At 31.7% G+C, this 18,605-nt stretch overlaps 1 protein-coding gene across 1 annotated transcript in view; it reads right to left on the bottom strand.

Moving 5' to 3' along the window:
- The window catches only part of LOC129218820 (uncharacterized), an 86,199-nt gene extending 67,794 nt beyond the window's left edge, over window positions 1-18,405 (bottom strand). Inside the window, exons 1-2 of the mRNA XM_054853142.1 lie at window positions 18,131-18,405; window positions 12,458-12,562 (exon numbers count right to left, since the gene is read on the bottom strand). Of these exons, the coding sequence (XP_054709117.1) occupies window positions 12,458-12,562; window positions 18,131-18,374 (349 nt within the window). The 5' untranslated portion in view covers window positions 18,375-18,405. The remainder of the gene's footprint in view (window positions 1-12,457; window positions 12,563-18,130) is intronic.
- Between the last annotated feature and the right edge of the window lie 200 nt (window positions 18,406-18,605).

The following is an 18,605-nucleotide window of genomic DNA, read 5'->3' as shown; positions in this document are numbered from 1 at the left end:
AAAGATCAGTGATACTGTAAGTCCGCCTTTTTACAGTAACAATTACCTGAAAGTCTTCCTGAATTTTTAACAGTGTACACAATGTATTATATGCAATTATATTAAACTTGAAACTAAGTTTAAGTTTTGGAAGGAGAATATAAAGTAGATAATATGCTGAAGTCGTATTTAGCTCTAGGACCTTGAAAAAGAAAACCATTAAACTTTCAACCAGAGAAGCTACCCTCGGTTTCTAACGTAGAGGGAGATTCAGGTGTAGGCACTTGCGGTTTGCAGCAGTTTTCAATTAATTATTCCTTGATCTCTTCATTCAGTAAAAACGAAATACATATTCAAAATTTCATTTAGTGAGCAAAATAGTAAGGAGCAATCAGAAAGTAATTCAGTATTGAAAACTGAAATTGCAAGCGTTAAACTCTGACCACACAATGCATCGTATACAATTATGTTAAACTTGAAATTAAGAATAAATTTTTAAGTAAGAATGAAAAGTGAGTGATACGCTGAACCCGTATTTAGCTCTGGAGCTTTGGAAAAACATTAAATTCTCAACCAAGGAGCTATTTTCGGTTTCGGTTTCGAACGTAGAGAGCAATTTAGCTGCAGGCACTACTGGTTTGTGGTAGTTATAAACTAATCATTTCCTTAGTCTCTTCATTAAGGGAAAACTAAATATTCAGAATTTCATTTATTGAGCAAGTAGCAAATTTCCGAACTCTTTATTTTTTATATACTTTCATTTCAAAAGAGTTAATCGTTCTCTCTCTCTCTCAACTAAAAATTATGCTTTAAGAATCGTAGATAAAAAGAAAAATATTCTAAGATAGACACTAGACTAACAATGCATTTGCAAATTAACCTAATACTAATAAAGTTTCAAACAATTCATGCCTTTCTGTCTCTATCATGTATTCTTTATTGCTTTCATTTTGGGAAAAGAAAAATAATAAAGAATAAAGAAAGGAATGGATAAAGAAATAAAGGAACTGAGATAGTAATTAAGAAATGCATCCTTACGATAACGATAAACGATTTCAAATATTTTTCTCATGGTGAAAAGTTTAATTATATAGATTTTATTGTAACAGTCATTGAGTTTTGTACTGAAAGTATATTTTCACATTATTTTTTTGAACTTTTACTAAACTCTTAGTGGACTTCCCTGCAGTGCGCTAAGGCGGGAAAAAGAAAAGAAAAAAAAAAAAAAGAAAAAAAAACGAAACAAAATGTTCAAAGACTTAAAAAAAAAAAAAAAAAAAAAAACTGTTCAAAGATGAATTCAGTCATTGTGGAGGGTCCTTAATTTCTTTATATGATACTTCAGATGATTAAATATTCGATTATTATGTGCATCACGACATGGAAATAACATAAGAGATTTGAATGGCTGGAGAACAAACCAAGCATAGCAAGAAAATGAGTTTGTGCTTGGCAAATTCCTAACCGAACAGTCAATTGTTTACCGGGTTGCAAGAGTTGAGTATTGACTGATACTGAAACCAATAATGTTTAATTTTTGAGAAAAAACCCCAAGAAAGTAAATTTTCATCTTTGTCGACAGGTTGACGTATAGTATGACAGCAAAAATATATTAGCATGAAATTGCTGCCGTCACAATTGGTTGGTGGATCCAGTAGATCACATTCTTGCTTTTCTTTTAATGTTGACTTTACTCATTATAATATTCATTGACTTCCCTTTAATTTTCAAACGTGTCCCACCCCTCGCACCCAACATGACTATGCTGTTGTAATTTGCAATTACTCAAAGTAATACAACTATTCAACATTTAAATGCTGTGTATTTTTTAAAAAATAAGTTAAATAATGCAAGTTTATCATTATCTAACCGATTGTATCTATAAATATGTAGGAAGTAATTAACAAAAAAATATTTATGAGAAAAGATCCCCATCCTCCTTCCTCTAACCTATTGGTTTGATTTCGGTATTTCTTGTGATCAAACTAAAAAAAAATAAATAAGTCCTAATTCAAAATGTACAAGAGAAATTCTGTGTTTTGAGAAAAACAAGCCTCCCTTTTGCTCTGACAAAAGATAAAAACAAACATCCTCACCTCCGTCTTTCGAGTCAAGGTTTTTGTTAATAAAACGTTAGGCCTGTGCTCGATCAAAAATTGTCAGATAAGTCAACTCATATTTTAGGCAATAATAATACTTCGTAGCATCCTGCATTACATACAATTCGTACATACATGTGATGGTTGTGCTTAGAAGAAGGATTGAGCCAAAATGGTCATCACTGAATTGTTTAGAGAATTTTTAAATGCAATAATAAAATATATATGATTTGATTTCCTTTTGCTGGAATGATAGATTGATTGATTTCAAAGAATTACTACATGCACTAAAATAACACATGAAGCATAAATTACAGACAAATATTAATTTGAATATAGACTTACAATACAGTATAATTAGCCATGATGATATATTATATTCTGAATTCGTATAGTGGTTTAGAACTTTGCAGTTAAGGCCGCTCGAAAATATAAACTATAGAAAACAGTTGAAATGTATCAAAAATCTGATTTATAACATTCTTATCATTTATCTTTCATTTATCAAGAACTTATACAAATAAAGATAGAACTTTATATATGCAGTTATAAGTTATAAGGTACCTGATAAAATTTAATTCAAACTACTCACGTTAAATGATGAGCGGGCCCGCTATGCACTGGTGAATATTTTCAGGATTTACAATATTATTGTAGTGGTTGTCTTATTTGTAGGTGTCCATGTGATTCGCTGATTCGGCATTTTAACACAGTTCTCCTAATAAAGTTGAATATGGAAATTCAGGGTGCTTCTTGTTGGTAGTCTTCATTGATTGTACACTGGATAGTTCTTATAATGGTATGGAATATATCGTTTTAAGAATTATCTTGTCGGTAATCATCATTGATTCTTCATATATCACTTCTCATAATGGAATGGACGGTAATTTTCTTTGATTCTTCACCAACATAATTAAATTCTTAATGTATTAAAGAAATTGAAAATAAGACGTTCACAACTACAAACATCGAAGACTATACTAAACTACATATAAGTATATACAGAAGATATGACTGCATTATATTCCTTTTATACCCGGGCGTGGACAGTAAGTCCAGCCCCGGGTCGTAAACACCTCGACACTCTAGTTTAACGAACGGAACTTTTTCAAAAACTGCAGAGATCGTTGGGGGGTTAACCTATATAACCTTCCTTCTTAGGCAAACCCCGCGCGTTAAGAAATAGTTCCAGATCTCCTTGGTTCTATTTCTTTTATATCTGCTTTCCATGATAAAAATCAAAGCTAAAGTTAAAATTGGGCTAAATTATATATTTTGTATGCAAAGGGAAATGGTGTAATTTCCTCCGGCGGCGGCGCATATTTCTAACGGCAGATTTAGCAGGGACGTTCTCTGAGTATAATGGGGTGTAATCATGCGCGGTCAATGAACCTAGTTGGCGCGGGAGGAAGACGGGTGGAAAACTATCTTCTTCGAAGGGGCTAGCGTTGTATGAAAACTTGAAAAATAGATTCGGGGATGGTAGTAATATAGGGATATTAAAAGTGTGGCAGTGTAATTCCTATCGCACTGTCACATTATCCCCCCCCCCTGAACAAGAAAATTGTAGAAGAACACATCAGAAGTTAAAAGGTATATGATACAAAATATCAAAAATTTCATGAGTTAAAGAGCCTCATGTATAAAAATATGACAAACAATTCAGCAATATCATCACTGAGAGAACGTAAATCAAACATTTACATCAATTGACATCACACTTTCCTGAGTTGGTAATCAATATATGAAATAACTCGTGTGTTTTAAATCTTGTGTAGGCAAACATTATTTCAAACTTCAAAGTACAGTGTAATTATATGATGTTTATCAGAAATTTGTATTTATCGACATGTAGATGACCTAGTCAACCGTATATAGGACATTTCTCATTTTTCACATATAATTCATTTTTTAAATCGTGTTCAACTGTGACAAAAATTTTCTGGGATACAAAAAGTAAGATATACCTAACAGATTACTAGAGAGTCTCACACTGCAAAAAAAAAAAAACCTGTTGTTCTTACAGTATAATACTGGCAGCTCACATTCCAAAGAAAAACTGCAAAATTTACAATTCGAAACTAAAATTTGCAGTAATATACTGTTTTATAACAGACTTTTACTGTGAAATTTACAGCGATAAACTGTAAAATTAGCAGTAATATACTGTCTTTTAATGGACATGTCCTGTGAAATTAACAATGATTTACTGTAAAATTAGCAGTAATATACTGTTTTTTAATGAAACTGCCTTGTAAAACTTACAGTATCAAACTGTAAAATTAGCAGTAATATACTGTTTTAGGAATGAATTGGCCTGTAAATTTAACAGAGATAATATGCAAAATTGCCAGCAATATACTGTTTTTAATGAAATTGTCCTGTAAAATTAACAGTAACTGTAAAGTCAGCAGTAATATGCTGGGAAATCAGCTGCACTGCGCCGTAAAAGAAGCAGTAGTATACGGTTTTATAAATGATATGTACAGTAAAATTAGAAGTGGTAAACCATAAATAGTTATAAATTTTTATGCAAAAGGGTCCCCCCCATTCGTTGTCTCTTTTCATAGCCGAAGTCTCTGCTTTTACAGCTGAAGAACAATATAGAAAAGTAAAGCAATTGATTCTGTATGTAAGTAGCAGAAATCAGCAAACGAAATCTGTGTTCCATTTCTAAAGTTTTTCAACAACAAAAATAGTGTTATAGACTACGAAAAGAAACAAAGAAATATAAAAGCCTTTTACATAAAAATAATTAACTGCTGATAAATACATGTTTTATTGATATTAATTTCATTGTACACAAAATAAATCAATGCCCCCCCCCCATCTCTATATTTTATAAACACCTGTTAAAGAAGAAAAAGGGGCGCTACAAAAATACATTGCTCTTTTGCAAACATAAAAAATTACAAATAGAAGGAAATTGCAAAATATGGTCTGAAACTTTATTTTATGAACAATTATAGCCTTTTCATAAAACAAAACTTTTTGATCCATGAAGGCAGTAAAAATGAGAAGTTTTTTTTATATGTAACTGAAAATACTACATTGTATCTTCACTAAAAGTAATTTTTTCCCTTCCAGCAATATTGTGTTGCTAAAATGTGCAGCATAACGTGGGAAATGTTTTGAAGCATGCAATCCATTATACCTTTAAGTTTATTTTAACTTTATGCATGCAATTCTGTGCATTTATTTTCCTTTTCTGGTAAAACAGATTATTTTCATGATTTTCTTCTTTTTTTAATGTTTTAAGTTTCACTTGGACCTGTACTTTATTTGAGAAGTACTACTGACAAACTAACTTTATTTCACACCATATGTGCAGTATTCAGCATTTAGACTGCACATAATGGCTATTATTGTAAACTGATTAGTATAGATTAGATAATACTTTATCCTATTAACCTTTTAAAGTTCACATACATGAAAACAATAAATATGTGACGGTTCAAAATTCCAGAGCTACTGAACAGAGACAATTTTTCACTCGGTATAATAAAAACTGTTACGTTTATGAGTACTTGTATTAATAGTTAAAAATTTCTTTTACTACTCCAAAAATTATATAACTTCATATTCTGTTATACTGTTTTCATGAGAAAAAACAAAACATTCACACCATTAAAATTTGCCAAATTATTTTATTTCGTATACATTACCTATAAATATAGATTAGTCGTTTTTACAGTGAAATTACAGAAATTCATTTAAAATAGAATGCTAATTTTTTCAAGGTGAACATTTTTTCCATCACGAACTTGATTCTTCTTTGTGACATCTTAAAAGACTTGGGTGTCATCATTAGAACTTATATTGTGAAAGCATCTGTCAAAATAAAAATTGTTAGACTCTCATAAAACTTGTAAACACCAAAAAACATACATGGAAAAATCAAATTACGTAGGTATAAAAATACGTCCTAAAATGATTTAAATTATGACTTTGAATGATCTGAAATTGCCCTGGGAGTTGCTTTTATTTTGAAACCGTTCAACATATACCTAAATTATTTAGAACTCTGTCTGTATGAAATTTTTTACTTAATTTTTACAGTATTTTTTTTTCATGCGTTTTATTCCATAATTGTGTTATTATATTGTTAAAATTTAATTTTTTGGCTTTTTTCTCAAGTACTAAGGAATCGCATAAAAGAATCATTTGAGTTGAAATAAAATAATACAGTAAGAACATTCTATCTTATATATGTCTTAATATTCAAGCATAATTTAAGATGTTTCATTTATATTCTATGTCTTTCAAAATAAGGACACCCCCCGCCCCGACCCCCGTTTTGAACAGCTATCGGTGTCCCCATTTAAGCCACCAGCTACTTTTTTTTTAAGTGGCTCTTCTTTTGAGAGGATTAAGACAATTTATCAATAAGTTTTTCAGAATTTACCTGAAATCTGGAGGAAACAATTCTGTATTCCAAAAATCAAGATGGCTTGGTTAAAGTCAACTCAGTAAAAAATGAAAATCTTTCAGAAAAATTGAAAGTTAACAAAATAATAAATGTCAAACGTCAAAAAAGTGTAAATCTGGTAGGGCCAGTTCTAATCATTAAGAAATTGTAAGTCCACATTTGGCCCGCAGTCCTTGTTGTAAAAAATGCTACCCTTCTTGAAAATGCTTTGCCAGAAGACCACACCACGTTTAACTGTAGATTTGAACATGCTCACATTTGCAAAATAACTGCTCTTTATTTACATTACAATAAAAATAATCTATAATTTTGTTTGATAAGTGTCACACAAGTCTAAATATGCGAAGAAAGTTTCATACGCTGTAATACATCGTACTTTTAGCATTCTGTTTTGTTCCCTTCGATTTTAATAACATGTAAAAACTAAGAATCAGTGTTCCAAAATTTACTAGAAAATTAAAAAAATAATAATGAAAGAAATGTGCGTCTAATTTAGCTCTAGCAACAGAAATTTCTATATTCCGGTTATTCTTGAAGTGATAATATTCAACTACCCGTAAATTCCAATATTGAATTACAAATTTAAAAAATTCAGATTTAAATGAATTGAATGACCGATCACATTTCAATCAAATCAAAATAAAATTTAATTTATCTTATTCCAATACATAGTTCTTGATTGTAACATAGAACCTGACGACAGGCCACTAAAATCTGCTTCTGGGGTCTAATATGGCACGCAGACCGTAGGATAGGCTTCATTGGCTACGAACGCTCTAAAACTCAAAAGCATTGGTGATTACAAATTTCATCCGAAAACAAAAAAATATAAATGAAAAGAGATACTTATAAATTTCCGTTGCCGGCATTCATGTCAAAAAGTGAATCATCGCAACATAGTTCAGACTAGAGGCTTCTTTGAAATTCCAAGCGGAACACAACCGCGAACTGTCATCTTGATAAAATTAGTCAACCCATTATTCCATTCAGTTCTGGTCACAAGTTACGTAGTTCTTTACATTTGCATACCACTAAACTCAAAGAAATGATATTGCATTAGTGAATAAATTTAAATGAAGTAAATTCAGGCGGCCAGAATGAAATTTATAGTTTAAATTTTTCCGAAATACCTAACCGCAACCATATCACCGGGCACAAATTCAAAATGAAATCAACGACAAATGTTTTTCTTACGTGCGCTGGAGGGACAAGAACAAAATATTCGCTAGCAAATTCCCCCCTTCTTGGCACACCAGCTCACGGAAAAAGGGAAATACTTTAAGACCATAAATAAAAAATAAAAACTATATTATAGGCCATCCGTTTCTGTGCACAAATTATAGCTTAAACACAATGGAATAATTGAAACATTTCAAAAAAAAAAAAAAAAAACTCTAGAAAAATATGTCATTGCAATTCAAGCTTTACGTAAATTTTCCCTACAGAAAGATTCTGTGAAACAATCAGCTAAATTTTTTTTTAGTTTCTCAACAAATTTTATTTCAAATTAATTTTATCAATCAAATTCCTTAGGAAATGGTACCCCACATCAATCTGCTTAGTTCTGCAATTTTGTATTGCAGAACTAAAAAAATCAATCGCAACTAGATTGTCACAGTACAGAGTACTAATAATCAATCTAAAATTCTCAACTCTTTTCGTGGACAATTCATTTCAAATTCTTTTGATCCACATAACTTCCTTAGATTGTTCACTAATTGAAATATACTCCGCTTCCATCGTTGACAGTGCTACGCATTTTTGTTTGAATGTACACCATATTATTCGTACCCTATCCAAAAACACTACAAGCTGCTTCGGCTCAGAACTGCTGAGGCAAACCCGATTCATTCAAAAATGTCCTAATTCCATTTATTAATGTTGAGTTATTGTGTTCTATGACGCTACTTTGTTAACTGGAGGATTTGTTGTTTTTTTCGATTCTTATATGCTTTTGTCGCTAAGGTAAATATCAAACCGGAAGTTCAAAAATTCCTTTCCGTAATCGGATCTTTCTTGCTAATCTATCTGTTCTCTTTTGAAACCTGACAAAGTTTTCGAAAACCTCACTTTTTTGAAAAATCGTCTATTATTGTGAAAATACCCCCCCTCCTCTAAAGAACTCAACTGCTAAGGAACCCATCGCATTTAAATGCAAAAGATCTTACCCGGCTTTGGCTTGAATCTACAGGTTTAAATGAAATTCTCCGATTTTAACATTTTACACGGATAACAATCTGACATATTTTTACTTTTCATATGCAGTGAAAGACAATGAAGTACAGAATCACACTTTTCAGTACTTAAATTTTAAATTTTTGTCTTCATCATAAACACGTTGATATCAAACTTTAAGACTCAAAGGGTTCTTAAAGTTAAAATATAAGGTAACTGACGAGTTCAAGGTTACAATAGTTTCAAATTCTACTAAAGTTCTCGAGCATCTACTTTTCTAAATCAGCATGTCCTTCAAGGCGAATAAAATAGGACAAACAATGCATAATAATGTAAATATTCTACTTGAAATTAAAAAGCTGTAATTTGGACGAGAACGCAACACTGTCAGATCAGAAATGAAAACCTGAAAATTTTAAAATATAGCCAGGCACGGCCTGAGCTTAAATATGTTGGGAAGGCCTATAATCTCAATTTGTCGAACGGAAGTTACATATTTGCCGGTTAATAAAACACTGGTGCATGCACACATTAAGTACGCAAAATTAAGTGCAATATCTAATGAAATTTGGACATTCGAGAATTCAAAAATTGCAACATTACAATTATGTTCCCAAATTTGCCGAATCAGCAGACAAAGTTTTCCCAATATGACAATTTTGGGGAGGTCATAGAGACTTCCCGTGACCTCCCATCGAGTGCCTTTGAATATAGTTTCTAAAATTATTTTTAAGTTCACAAGTTTGAATGGTACTAGTGCATTTTTCCTGAAGTAAAACTTTAATTTCCTACTGACGCAAATATAAAACTTTTAAGACCCAAGGGTTTCGTATTTGTATCTAAAGATGCTTATTTTTATTATTATTATTATTTTTATTTTTTTGGAGTGCTTTTTTTAATTATAATTATTTTAGTTTTGTTCGATAAGTATGAAAGCTGGCTCCAGATTTCAGAGAATTTTGAGTCGTTCAGACATCAGAGTATTGTATTTTCAGAGTGGCAAATTTTTCAACAAAAAATATCAGTAAACTTTATACTGTTTGCATGTTCTCTCTGTTACGTTGTTATTTAATTTATTTACATTTTATTCATCGAATTATGTACAGGATATAAAAGTTACTTACGCTATAACGTAAATTTTATTAATAAAATGGTTAAATGCAAACTGTTAAAGAATTTAAAACTGAACATAAGAAAGAAAAAAAAACAGAAGAAAGAAGTCAATCGCGATACACTAAAAATTTACTAGAAATCATAAGAATTTAAATTTTAAGTACTCACATCCTATATAACACAAAATATAATCGCAAACAAAGTCTAATATTCTAAAAACTTTAAATACGATCAAGAAAAAAATTTATTTATTTTTAAATCTATTCAGAATCACAACAACTACTCGGATTGTTGCTACAAAGCAATCGCTACAACTTAGCAACTAAACGAAATTGCAAAATCAACACCAACGAATATTGGAATACGAATTATGATTTCAAAATAAACACATTGATAATGTATGTAAAACATTTTACATACATTATCGATGATAAAGAAAGCTACATTTTGAGGAAAAGGGAATGAATAATATAACTAGCACTTACCTTTAACTTGGATTACAGCTGGGCAGTCCTGCCTCAGCACACCCGAAAAATAACTAACATGGCTGTCGACACCTTGAATTCATTATTTCTCTTCCCGTATGAAAAGAAACACCTGTTGCGCATCGTTTTGCGCAATCTAAAACAGTTTTACAGTTTTTCTCTGTTATTTAGCCGAGCAGTATTAAACTGTTAGAAAAAACAGTATATTACTGTAAAAACAACAATTATTTTTTGCAGTGCAAGAATGAAGAAGAAATCTGACATAGGTGTCGAGCACCCGTTTTCTCAATTATTCCTCCCCATTTTGTTTGAATGGATGAATTAAGGGCACTTCCCCCCAGCTAAATACGGAACCAGCCTGCTATGAAACCGGGAATGCAATCAGAGGCCTCAAATAACACGTGATAGAAGAAACCCAAAATCAGGCTCAAAGTCCTGTCCAAAAATTTACTCCTGGATGGAAATTTTGTCAAAAATCTCTCAAAAAATCAAAGTATTAATCTTGACTTGAAACACCCATTAAATTTACTGTCATGTGAACCCCTTATAACACCTCTCACTTCTTCCTTTCCTTAATTTTTCCCTTTTTTTCTCTTTCCTTCTTTCTTTTCTCTATTCTTTTTTTTTTTTTTTTTGAATTAGTTATAGTCAACATATTTTTGTTGGAATAATTTACTAACATGTAGTTTCATAATTTTTCCTTCATTGTGCACATCTTTAATCAAATAATTATCATTTCTAAATTTTTTGAGAATTTCATACGGTTCATTATATTTCGGTTGCAAGGCATTGGGTCTTTGAAAAGCAGAAATAAAAACTATGTCCCCTATCTGAAAATTTGGTGGTTTTCTACCCCTGACATATTTTTTCCTGGAAGTGAGGTATGCATCCTCATGTTTAAAAAAATTGCCTTTGGTCTCCGATATTTCCTTGGAAATTCTGTCTAGGTATTCTTTGTAGTCTTCAGTGTAATTTGGATCATTGTTTAGGTTCAATGGGATGTTAAGTTCTCTACCAAAAAATAATTTAGCCGGTGAAAAACCAGTGGCGGTGTAAACTGAGTTGTTGTAATAAAGTTTGAAAATCAGTAGCTTTTGTGTCCATTCGTATGTCTTATTGCATAAAGCAGCAATATAACTTTTTAACAATTTGTGACATCTTTCGACGCAACCATTGCTTCTCGGTAGGTACACTGAAGTTTTTCTGTGTTGAATATTTAATTGTTTTAAGAAATTGTTAAATTGATCTGAACGAAAACTGGTACCGTTGTCCGAGAGTTTAATCCTAGGTATACCAAAATTTGAAAAATGAGCATTTAAAGCTTTAATGATGGTAGGACTCGTAATATCAGAAAGAGGAATAGCCTCTAAAAATCTGGAATAGTGGTCAATAATTGTCAACACAAAACATTTGTTATCTAAGCTACGTGGTAATTTTCCAACTATATCAATTCCAACGCATTCATTTACTCCCAAGAATTTTTTTGGAATCATCTCATAAGTGGTTGAAGACTGTTTAGGTTTGTGGCTCAAACACTTACTACAATTTGTGCAAAATTGTTTAGTCATTTTAAACATACCTTTCCAAAAACAATGTTTCCTCATGAAATTATATGTTTTGTATATACCAAAATGAGGAGTGTGAGCTTCAGTTAAACAAATTTTAAAAAGAGCATTGGGGTGTAATCATGCGCGGTTAATGAACCTAGTTGGCGCGGGAGGAAGATGGGTGAAAAACTATCTTCTTCGAAGGGGCTGGCGTTGTATGAAAACTTGAAAAATAGATTCAGGGATGGTAGTAATATACGGATATTAAAAGTGTGGCAGTGTGATTCCTATCGCACTGTCACAATACATATTTTCTTTAAATATTAATGACAACTTTTCACACGATATTCAAGTTTCTTCATTCCTTTAAACGCTTATTTTAAGAATTCTTGAATCATACAGAATCTGTGTTGAGTTTAAAGATATTTTACGTTCGAAACGTGTAAAATTTTAAACGTGATAAGGAAAGGTTAAACTTGGTTTTAGCAAACTGAGCTTAACAGTCCTAGAACTGCGGACATAGTAGAAAAAATGGTTGATTAAGGCTAACTTATGAGTTATTGTGTTATTTATGAAAAATTACCAATGTGTGCTTTTTGATGTATTTTGATATTGAAGTAACATACTCACCCAAAACGCATTTTCCATTCAAGCAATTGAATCCAATCTGACATTCACTTTGTCCAATTTCTTTTAATGATCCAGGAAAAACTTCCTTACATAGTTGATCTGATTCTGTGAATGAAACATTTTAATGAAAATTTCGTCGTAAAAATGAAGGTTAGTATAAACGCGAATTCTGCCATGTGCAGGTAAACGGCAGTATCTGCAGAAATGAGTTTTCGAGATATTTGAAGAATTTTGTGTCGGATTCAAGATTAATACTATGGAAATCTTGGAATTAGACGTTTTTTTCGCGCCTTTTTTTTCAGGGAAACCAAATAAGCAAGCTTGTACAATAAAGCTAACGAACAATAGATGACAAAAATGCAAAAAAAAAAAAAAAAAAAAAAAAAAAAAAATGCAAAATTAAAAATTTGCAGTTACTATCCTTTACCTGCACACGGCAGAATCAATGTATTAACTGTGAGTACTGTGTAATGATATACAGTAGTACACTACATAGCAGTATACCCAGTGGCGCACATAGGAATTTCTCAAGGGGGGGGGGGATCCAGGATCGAATGTCCATCATTCTTATATCATACTCCAGCGCATCCAAGCATATTCTTTTGATTTTATCGACGGACGAGAACAAAAAACATTTTAAAAAAACATTGAATGATTACTTAGCACTGGTTAATAAAATAAATTTATGGATAACAAATACTTAATTAAAATACGAGAGAAGTACCAGAATGAATGTATTTTGTTTTCTCATACTTAAAAAAATAAAAACAGCGAAGCAAAATCATCATTCTAGAACGATTTATGTTCACATGCAGTTCAATTTTGTAGGGGAAGAAAGAGAAAATAAATTTCATTCTTTTCATTTATTAATTCTGAAATTATTCTTACCTTTGCTTGGAATTATTTTACGTACTACATCTATATACAGTAAAACCTGTAAAGTTGACCACCTGTCTATGTTGACCGCTTTTGTCAGGAACGGAATTAGTCCTACCTTGTATAACGAAGGAACACCTCTGTAACATGACCACCTTTCTATCTTGACCACCTGTCTATCTTGACCACTAATGTACCCCAAATTTGGTTTGGAGTATTGTAAAAAAACCCTTTGTAAGTTGACCACTTGGTTTATTTTTTAAAATTTAATTTAGCAAAGTATTTCATTTTTTTTATTATTTTTTTATAGCTTTCCAAGAATATTTTTGATGCCAGATCAGCATTTTACCAACTAAATAAAACAGCAGCATAACTAAACCTCCTTGTAAGTTTAACCACATTGGAAAACTACTAAGAACCCTTTTATTCTCCAAACTTGTTTTTCTTTTATTGTTCTATTTGAGATTACTTTTTGTACTCTCTGTTCAATGAAAACATGTGTCAGTAGAAAAGAACAAAGTATATTTTTTTTCCAGTTGCAATATTTTGTGGCAACACTGGAATTGTGCTAGAGTAAAAGTTACTTGCATTGCAGTATTTCTGTTGCAAGGGATTAAGAAATAGGACATTTTCATTTTCAACTGCCTTTTAGAACTATGAGAGTCCAGCTTGTTAATCTTTGTGTTATAGTTTTACATAAAATGGCTTCAAAAAGAAAGTTGAACTTGAGATTGATAAAAAGTATGAAATATTAAAATTAATTGAAAAGGGAGGAATCCAGAGAAAATTAGCTAACACATATGGAATTTCCAAAACTAGTGTCTAATAAGTGCGCCAAACTTCAATAAGGAGTTATTTTGTTGAAAAGTAGATCATCATGGTTAAAAATGTATTAAATGTATATGACAAAAAAAATAAGCGAAAAATTTGTTATTTTTGATTAGCTATGAATTTTTAGGAACTATTTATATCAAATAGCTTTTTACAAACAATGATTTTTTTTGATCAATTTACTGAAATTTAAAATTTACATGACACATTATACGTCATTTTGAGAAAATAACCTCTAAAAATATTTTAATAACATTTTAAATTATTGTTTCAAAGTAATGTTAAACAATGAAAGTGAGTTGAACGGAAAGAGTAAGTGTGTCAATTAGTCAAAAAATGAATACATGGTGCAAGAAATGACAAAAAAAAAAAAAAATCATTACCCCCTTTATACGTTGACCACCAAAGTACTGCACCGCAAGTGGTCAACTTACACAGGTTTCACTGTATATATATATATATATATATATATATATATATATATATATATATATATATATATATATATATATATATATATATAAAGGTGACGGTGTTACTTTGTTTCTTTCTTTCTCTGTTTATACCCGATGGCCAGAAGTCCCCATAGCATCTACAGCCATGAAACTTGGCACAAATTCGAACGTACCCCGGGGGTCTGCACCTCGAAGGCCGAATTCTAAATTTCTAATTACTTTTTTCATAATTAACTAATTAAGCTGAAATTTCATGTTTTTTGCCTAATTAGGGAGCAAAAAATCCCCCCACCCCCTAACATTAGATTTCCTTTCCGAAGAAGATGATGTTTGTTTCATGTCTCTCAATTAATTAGAACAGGAGATATAAGCGATTCTAATTGCTTACTAATTGAGCCAATTTTCAAGGCTAAACTTGATTTTTGTTTCTGCAGTGGCGTCATCTTCGGTATACGGATTAAATGTGCTTGCAGTGACGTCATCTTCGGTAGACGGTTGTGTTCGAATAGTAGAACTGGTGGATTCTTGATTTGGTTATTGCTCTGTTGTCATTTTTGTTAAATTCATTGTGCGGATGTAAATTGATTTTCTTTTTAATTTGAATGACGCTTGGTGAATTTGGCGATAAACAATGGAGTTGCGGATTATTTGTTTATTTCGCATTTAGGTTTTTAATGGTTGTTCACGCATTTTAGTTAAAAAATATGATAACTGATTATTTGACATCATAAGGGGGGGGGGGGGGGTTAAATTCTAGATTTTTTTTTCTTTTTCTCAAACGTTAGCTTTTCTATAGTTAAATTTTTCTTACGGGGTGCGGGATTTCTTTTTTGATCAAGATGTACCGTGTTTTTTAATTGTGTTGTTTTTCTGCTGGGGAGTTGAATCCTTTTTCGTAGGGGATACGGGATTTCCTTTTGTCCTAGATGTCCCGTGCTTTTTAATCGCAATAGGGAAGTATCAACCTATCAAATATTCCAATTTTAACTATTGCACAATGTTGACAGGCTTACAAAACACAAAAATTCACCATGGCCGGATTTTTAAAACCAACGATTGATTTTTTATGAATTTTTTAAAGAGCGATGCGCAAAAAAGAGGTGTGGCCTAAAACGTCAGCAGCTGACGTCATTTCCCTGTTCCGATCAGAGCTCCATTCCTATGCCGTGTTGCGCCTACCAGGAGGTGAATAGCACTGTTTTTTTCAGCCTTTTTAAAGCCTTTAACCGGCATTTTTTCCATCATGGAGCTAGGATTCACGAAAGGTCAATCCAATAACCTTCCTCAAGTAAAGTCATTCATGGTGTTTCACTTTTTTCGAAAGGACGAGAGATTTAATGTCCTAGAAGTACGGGGAGTGAAACAACAAAGTTTCACTATTGTTATTCTTTAAAATTGTACGTACATATTCGTCTATATTTGCAGTTCATATTATTCGCATTAGTTTCCCTTATCAAGATTGATCATTTCCATTTGTGTGTCGATGGTTTTTTTTATCTGAATATATAAATTACAATGTAAGAGCGCTATTCCAGTTCTTACTTGGCAGCTTTTAATGAGGCGCGCATTTTGTAACAACCCTATTGCAAGTGATTCCAGTACTAAGTTTTAGAGCAGTTTTTGCATGAAATTTTTTCGCTTTGTTGGCAATAAAAGTTGATCTGCTTTTTTTTTGTGGAAAATTGTTTTAAATCCATTAATACATGTTAATTATCCTTGAGTTTTTGTGCAACTTAGCAAAAAAGGAAAAATATATTTTTTTGCTCTTTTGATAAAAATAATAAATTTGAAAATGGTGTTCATTTCATAAAATAAGTACCTTTTTGCATGTGAGAAAGGTCTTGTTTACATAGAAACGCTTCTGGTGATAAACTGAAAATGTATTTTTAAATTATCAATTTGTAATAGTTAAAATTTGAAGATAGTTTGAATGTTAAAAAGAAAGTATTAATAGTTTTTGCATTGTTATTAAAATGGAAATAGTAATGCATCTATTACTTTCTATTTAAGTTTATTGTGCAGAGTTTAAATTCCTTTGTTTACTTGCATTTTTTTTAAAAATATCTCATATGCTTATTAAACATTTATTTATGAACAGTTGTGAACATATATTTCCAACTGTATTTCTCACTTGACATAGTTTTTAATTAAAATGAAGTGCAAATTTTCATTTTCAAATTTTAATTAATAAACACACTTGAAAACACTTCTTTCGAAGATCCTGCTAGGACGGAACAATAACAAATCGCTTGTGAGGAGTTTTTTTAGATGTAGATACGCATCCAGGAACGAAGCAATACTTGTAATTGATTCTACTAGCTATGACAAAGAAAATCAAATTAAAAACAATCGCAGAATGCATTAAACCCTACAGACAGCAAAGGATTTTCACTAGCCTTTTATGCGCGCTGCTGTTAGAAGGCTCTTGTTTTCCCGCGCCTTCCCCCAAAGATCGCCAAGCACTTCTTTGTCCTAGCCAACCCCGCCGCCTCGCAGCGCGGCAGTGACGTCAGTCAAAGGACTTACAAGCAAATGACGTCACTCGCGCGTGAACTTTAAAAAATTATTTAAAAAAAAAGTATTAGTCGTATCGTAAAATTTTTTTCGCAGATGATGTTCATGTATGTTACTCTATCATATAAAAATAAAATTAGAAAATCGAATACTTCCCTATTGCTTATCGGCAGGGGTTCGTTTCGCTCGCTAATTGGGTGGGTTACTGTAGCGCGATCGCTTCCACCGGACGTTTCGCTGTATCTATTTTATGTTAGATGCTTGAGTACGGCAATTTTGGCGTAAAAAGGTGAGTGACACAAAACGCAACTGGAAATAGGTATAGAAAATACGAAAAACATAGATATTGATTAATTAATACCGTTGCCAAATTTATTTAAACAGCCGCCGTAGGCGACGCTCTTGGCGTAAAAACAGGGGGGGGGCGTGGATTTTTTTTATTCAACGGACTTCCTTTAAATTCTTAGCACGGGCATCGCCGTGCGGGTACAGTTAGTACATTATATAATAGTCAATTTAATCCACTGCGTATAGCTAGTGGCTTGAAATCGATTCTGGTTTCCGGGTTAGTGTCAATCAGTTCTGGCCGATTTTCTTGTTACGTTATTTAAAAGGAAAATATTCTCTCTTCTTCATGACAGTATTTTAAAGAAAAATTTTCTTTTACCTACCTTATGGTTGTTTATCTCGTTTTTTCGTGGTGACGATGATACAATTTTCGGATGTACTTCAAAGGCATTTAAAATTGCTTTGTTTTCATTTTACTTTCACATTGTTAGTATAATTCAAACCTCAAAAAAAAAAAAAAAAAAAAAAAAAAAAAAAAAAAAAAAAAAAAAAAACAGTAGAAGAAGATTTTTCTCCATAAATCGGGAGTAATACTTCGGGAAGATTATGAAAAAACACTTCTCACGTAATTTTTAACTATCAATATTTTTCTCTGAAAATAGTTGAAATGCAAACTTAGATTTACGAAATAGCTACTAACAATACTTACCGATAAATTTAATACACGCATCGCAACAGTTACAAAAAGAGGCATTCTGTATTATTTTCCCATTCTGACAGTCTTCAATGGCTTCACATTTAACGCTAGAGCAAAATCCCGGAGAACAGAGAAATTTGCCAAGATTTACTGCGCTCGCCCACACGAAAAGTATTGAAAATCCTAAAATTGCGACTTTCTTTCCAGCAAATATGCTACTTGACATTTTAAAGACACGTGTTACGTTCCTGAACATGCAGTGTTTAACTTGTCACTTAAAAGTGACATATTTGTCTTTCAGCCTTTCCCTTTCTTGCAGAGAAGTAAACATTGAATGGAAATTGACAACAGAAGCATTTGAATTGTTTCCTGATACGATTATCTTATCAACTAAACCTAAAAAGTGACGTAAATAACTCAGTGCGAAACTGATATTTTTGATATTTGATTTTGGTTTCATTTAATTAGTTAATTAATTTTATCTAAT

Source organism: Uloborus diversus, chromosome 3, assembly GCF_026930045.1.
Source record: "Uloborus diversus isolate 005 chromosome 3, Udiv.v.3.1, whole genome shotgun sequence".
Lineage (NCBI taxonomy): Eukaryota > Metazoa > Arthropoda > Arachnida > Araneae > Uloboridae > Uloborus > Uloborus diversus.
This window is presented reverse-complemented; position numbering and strand designations above follow the sequence as displayed.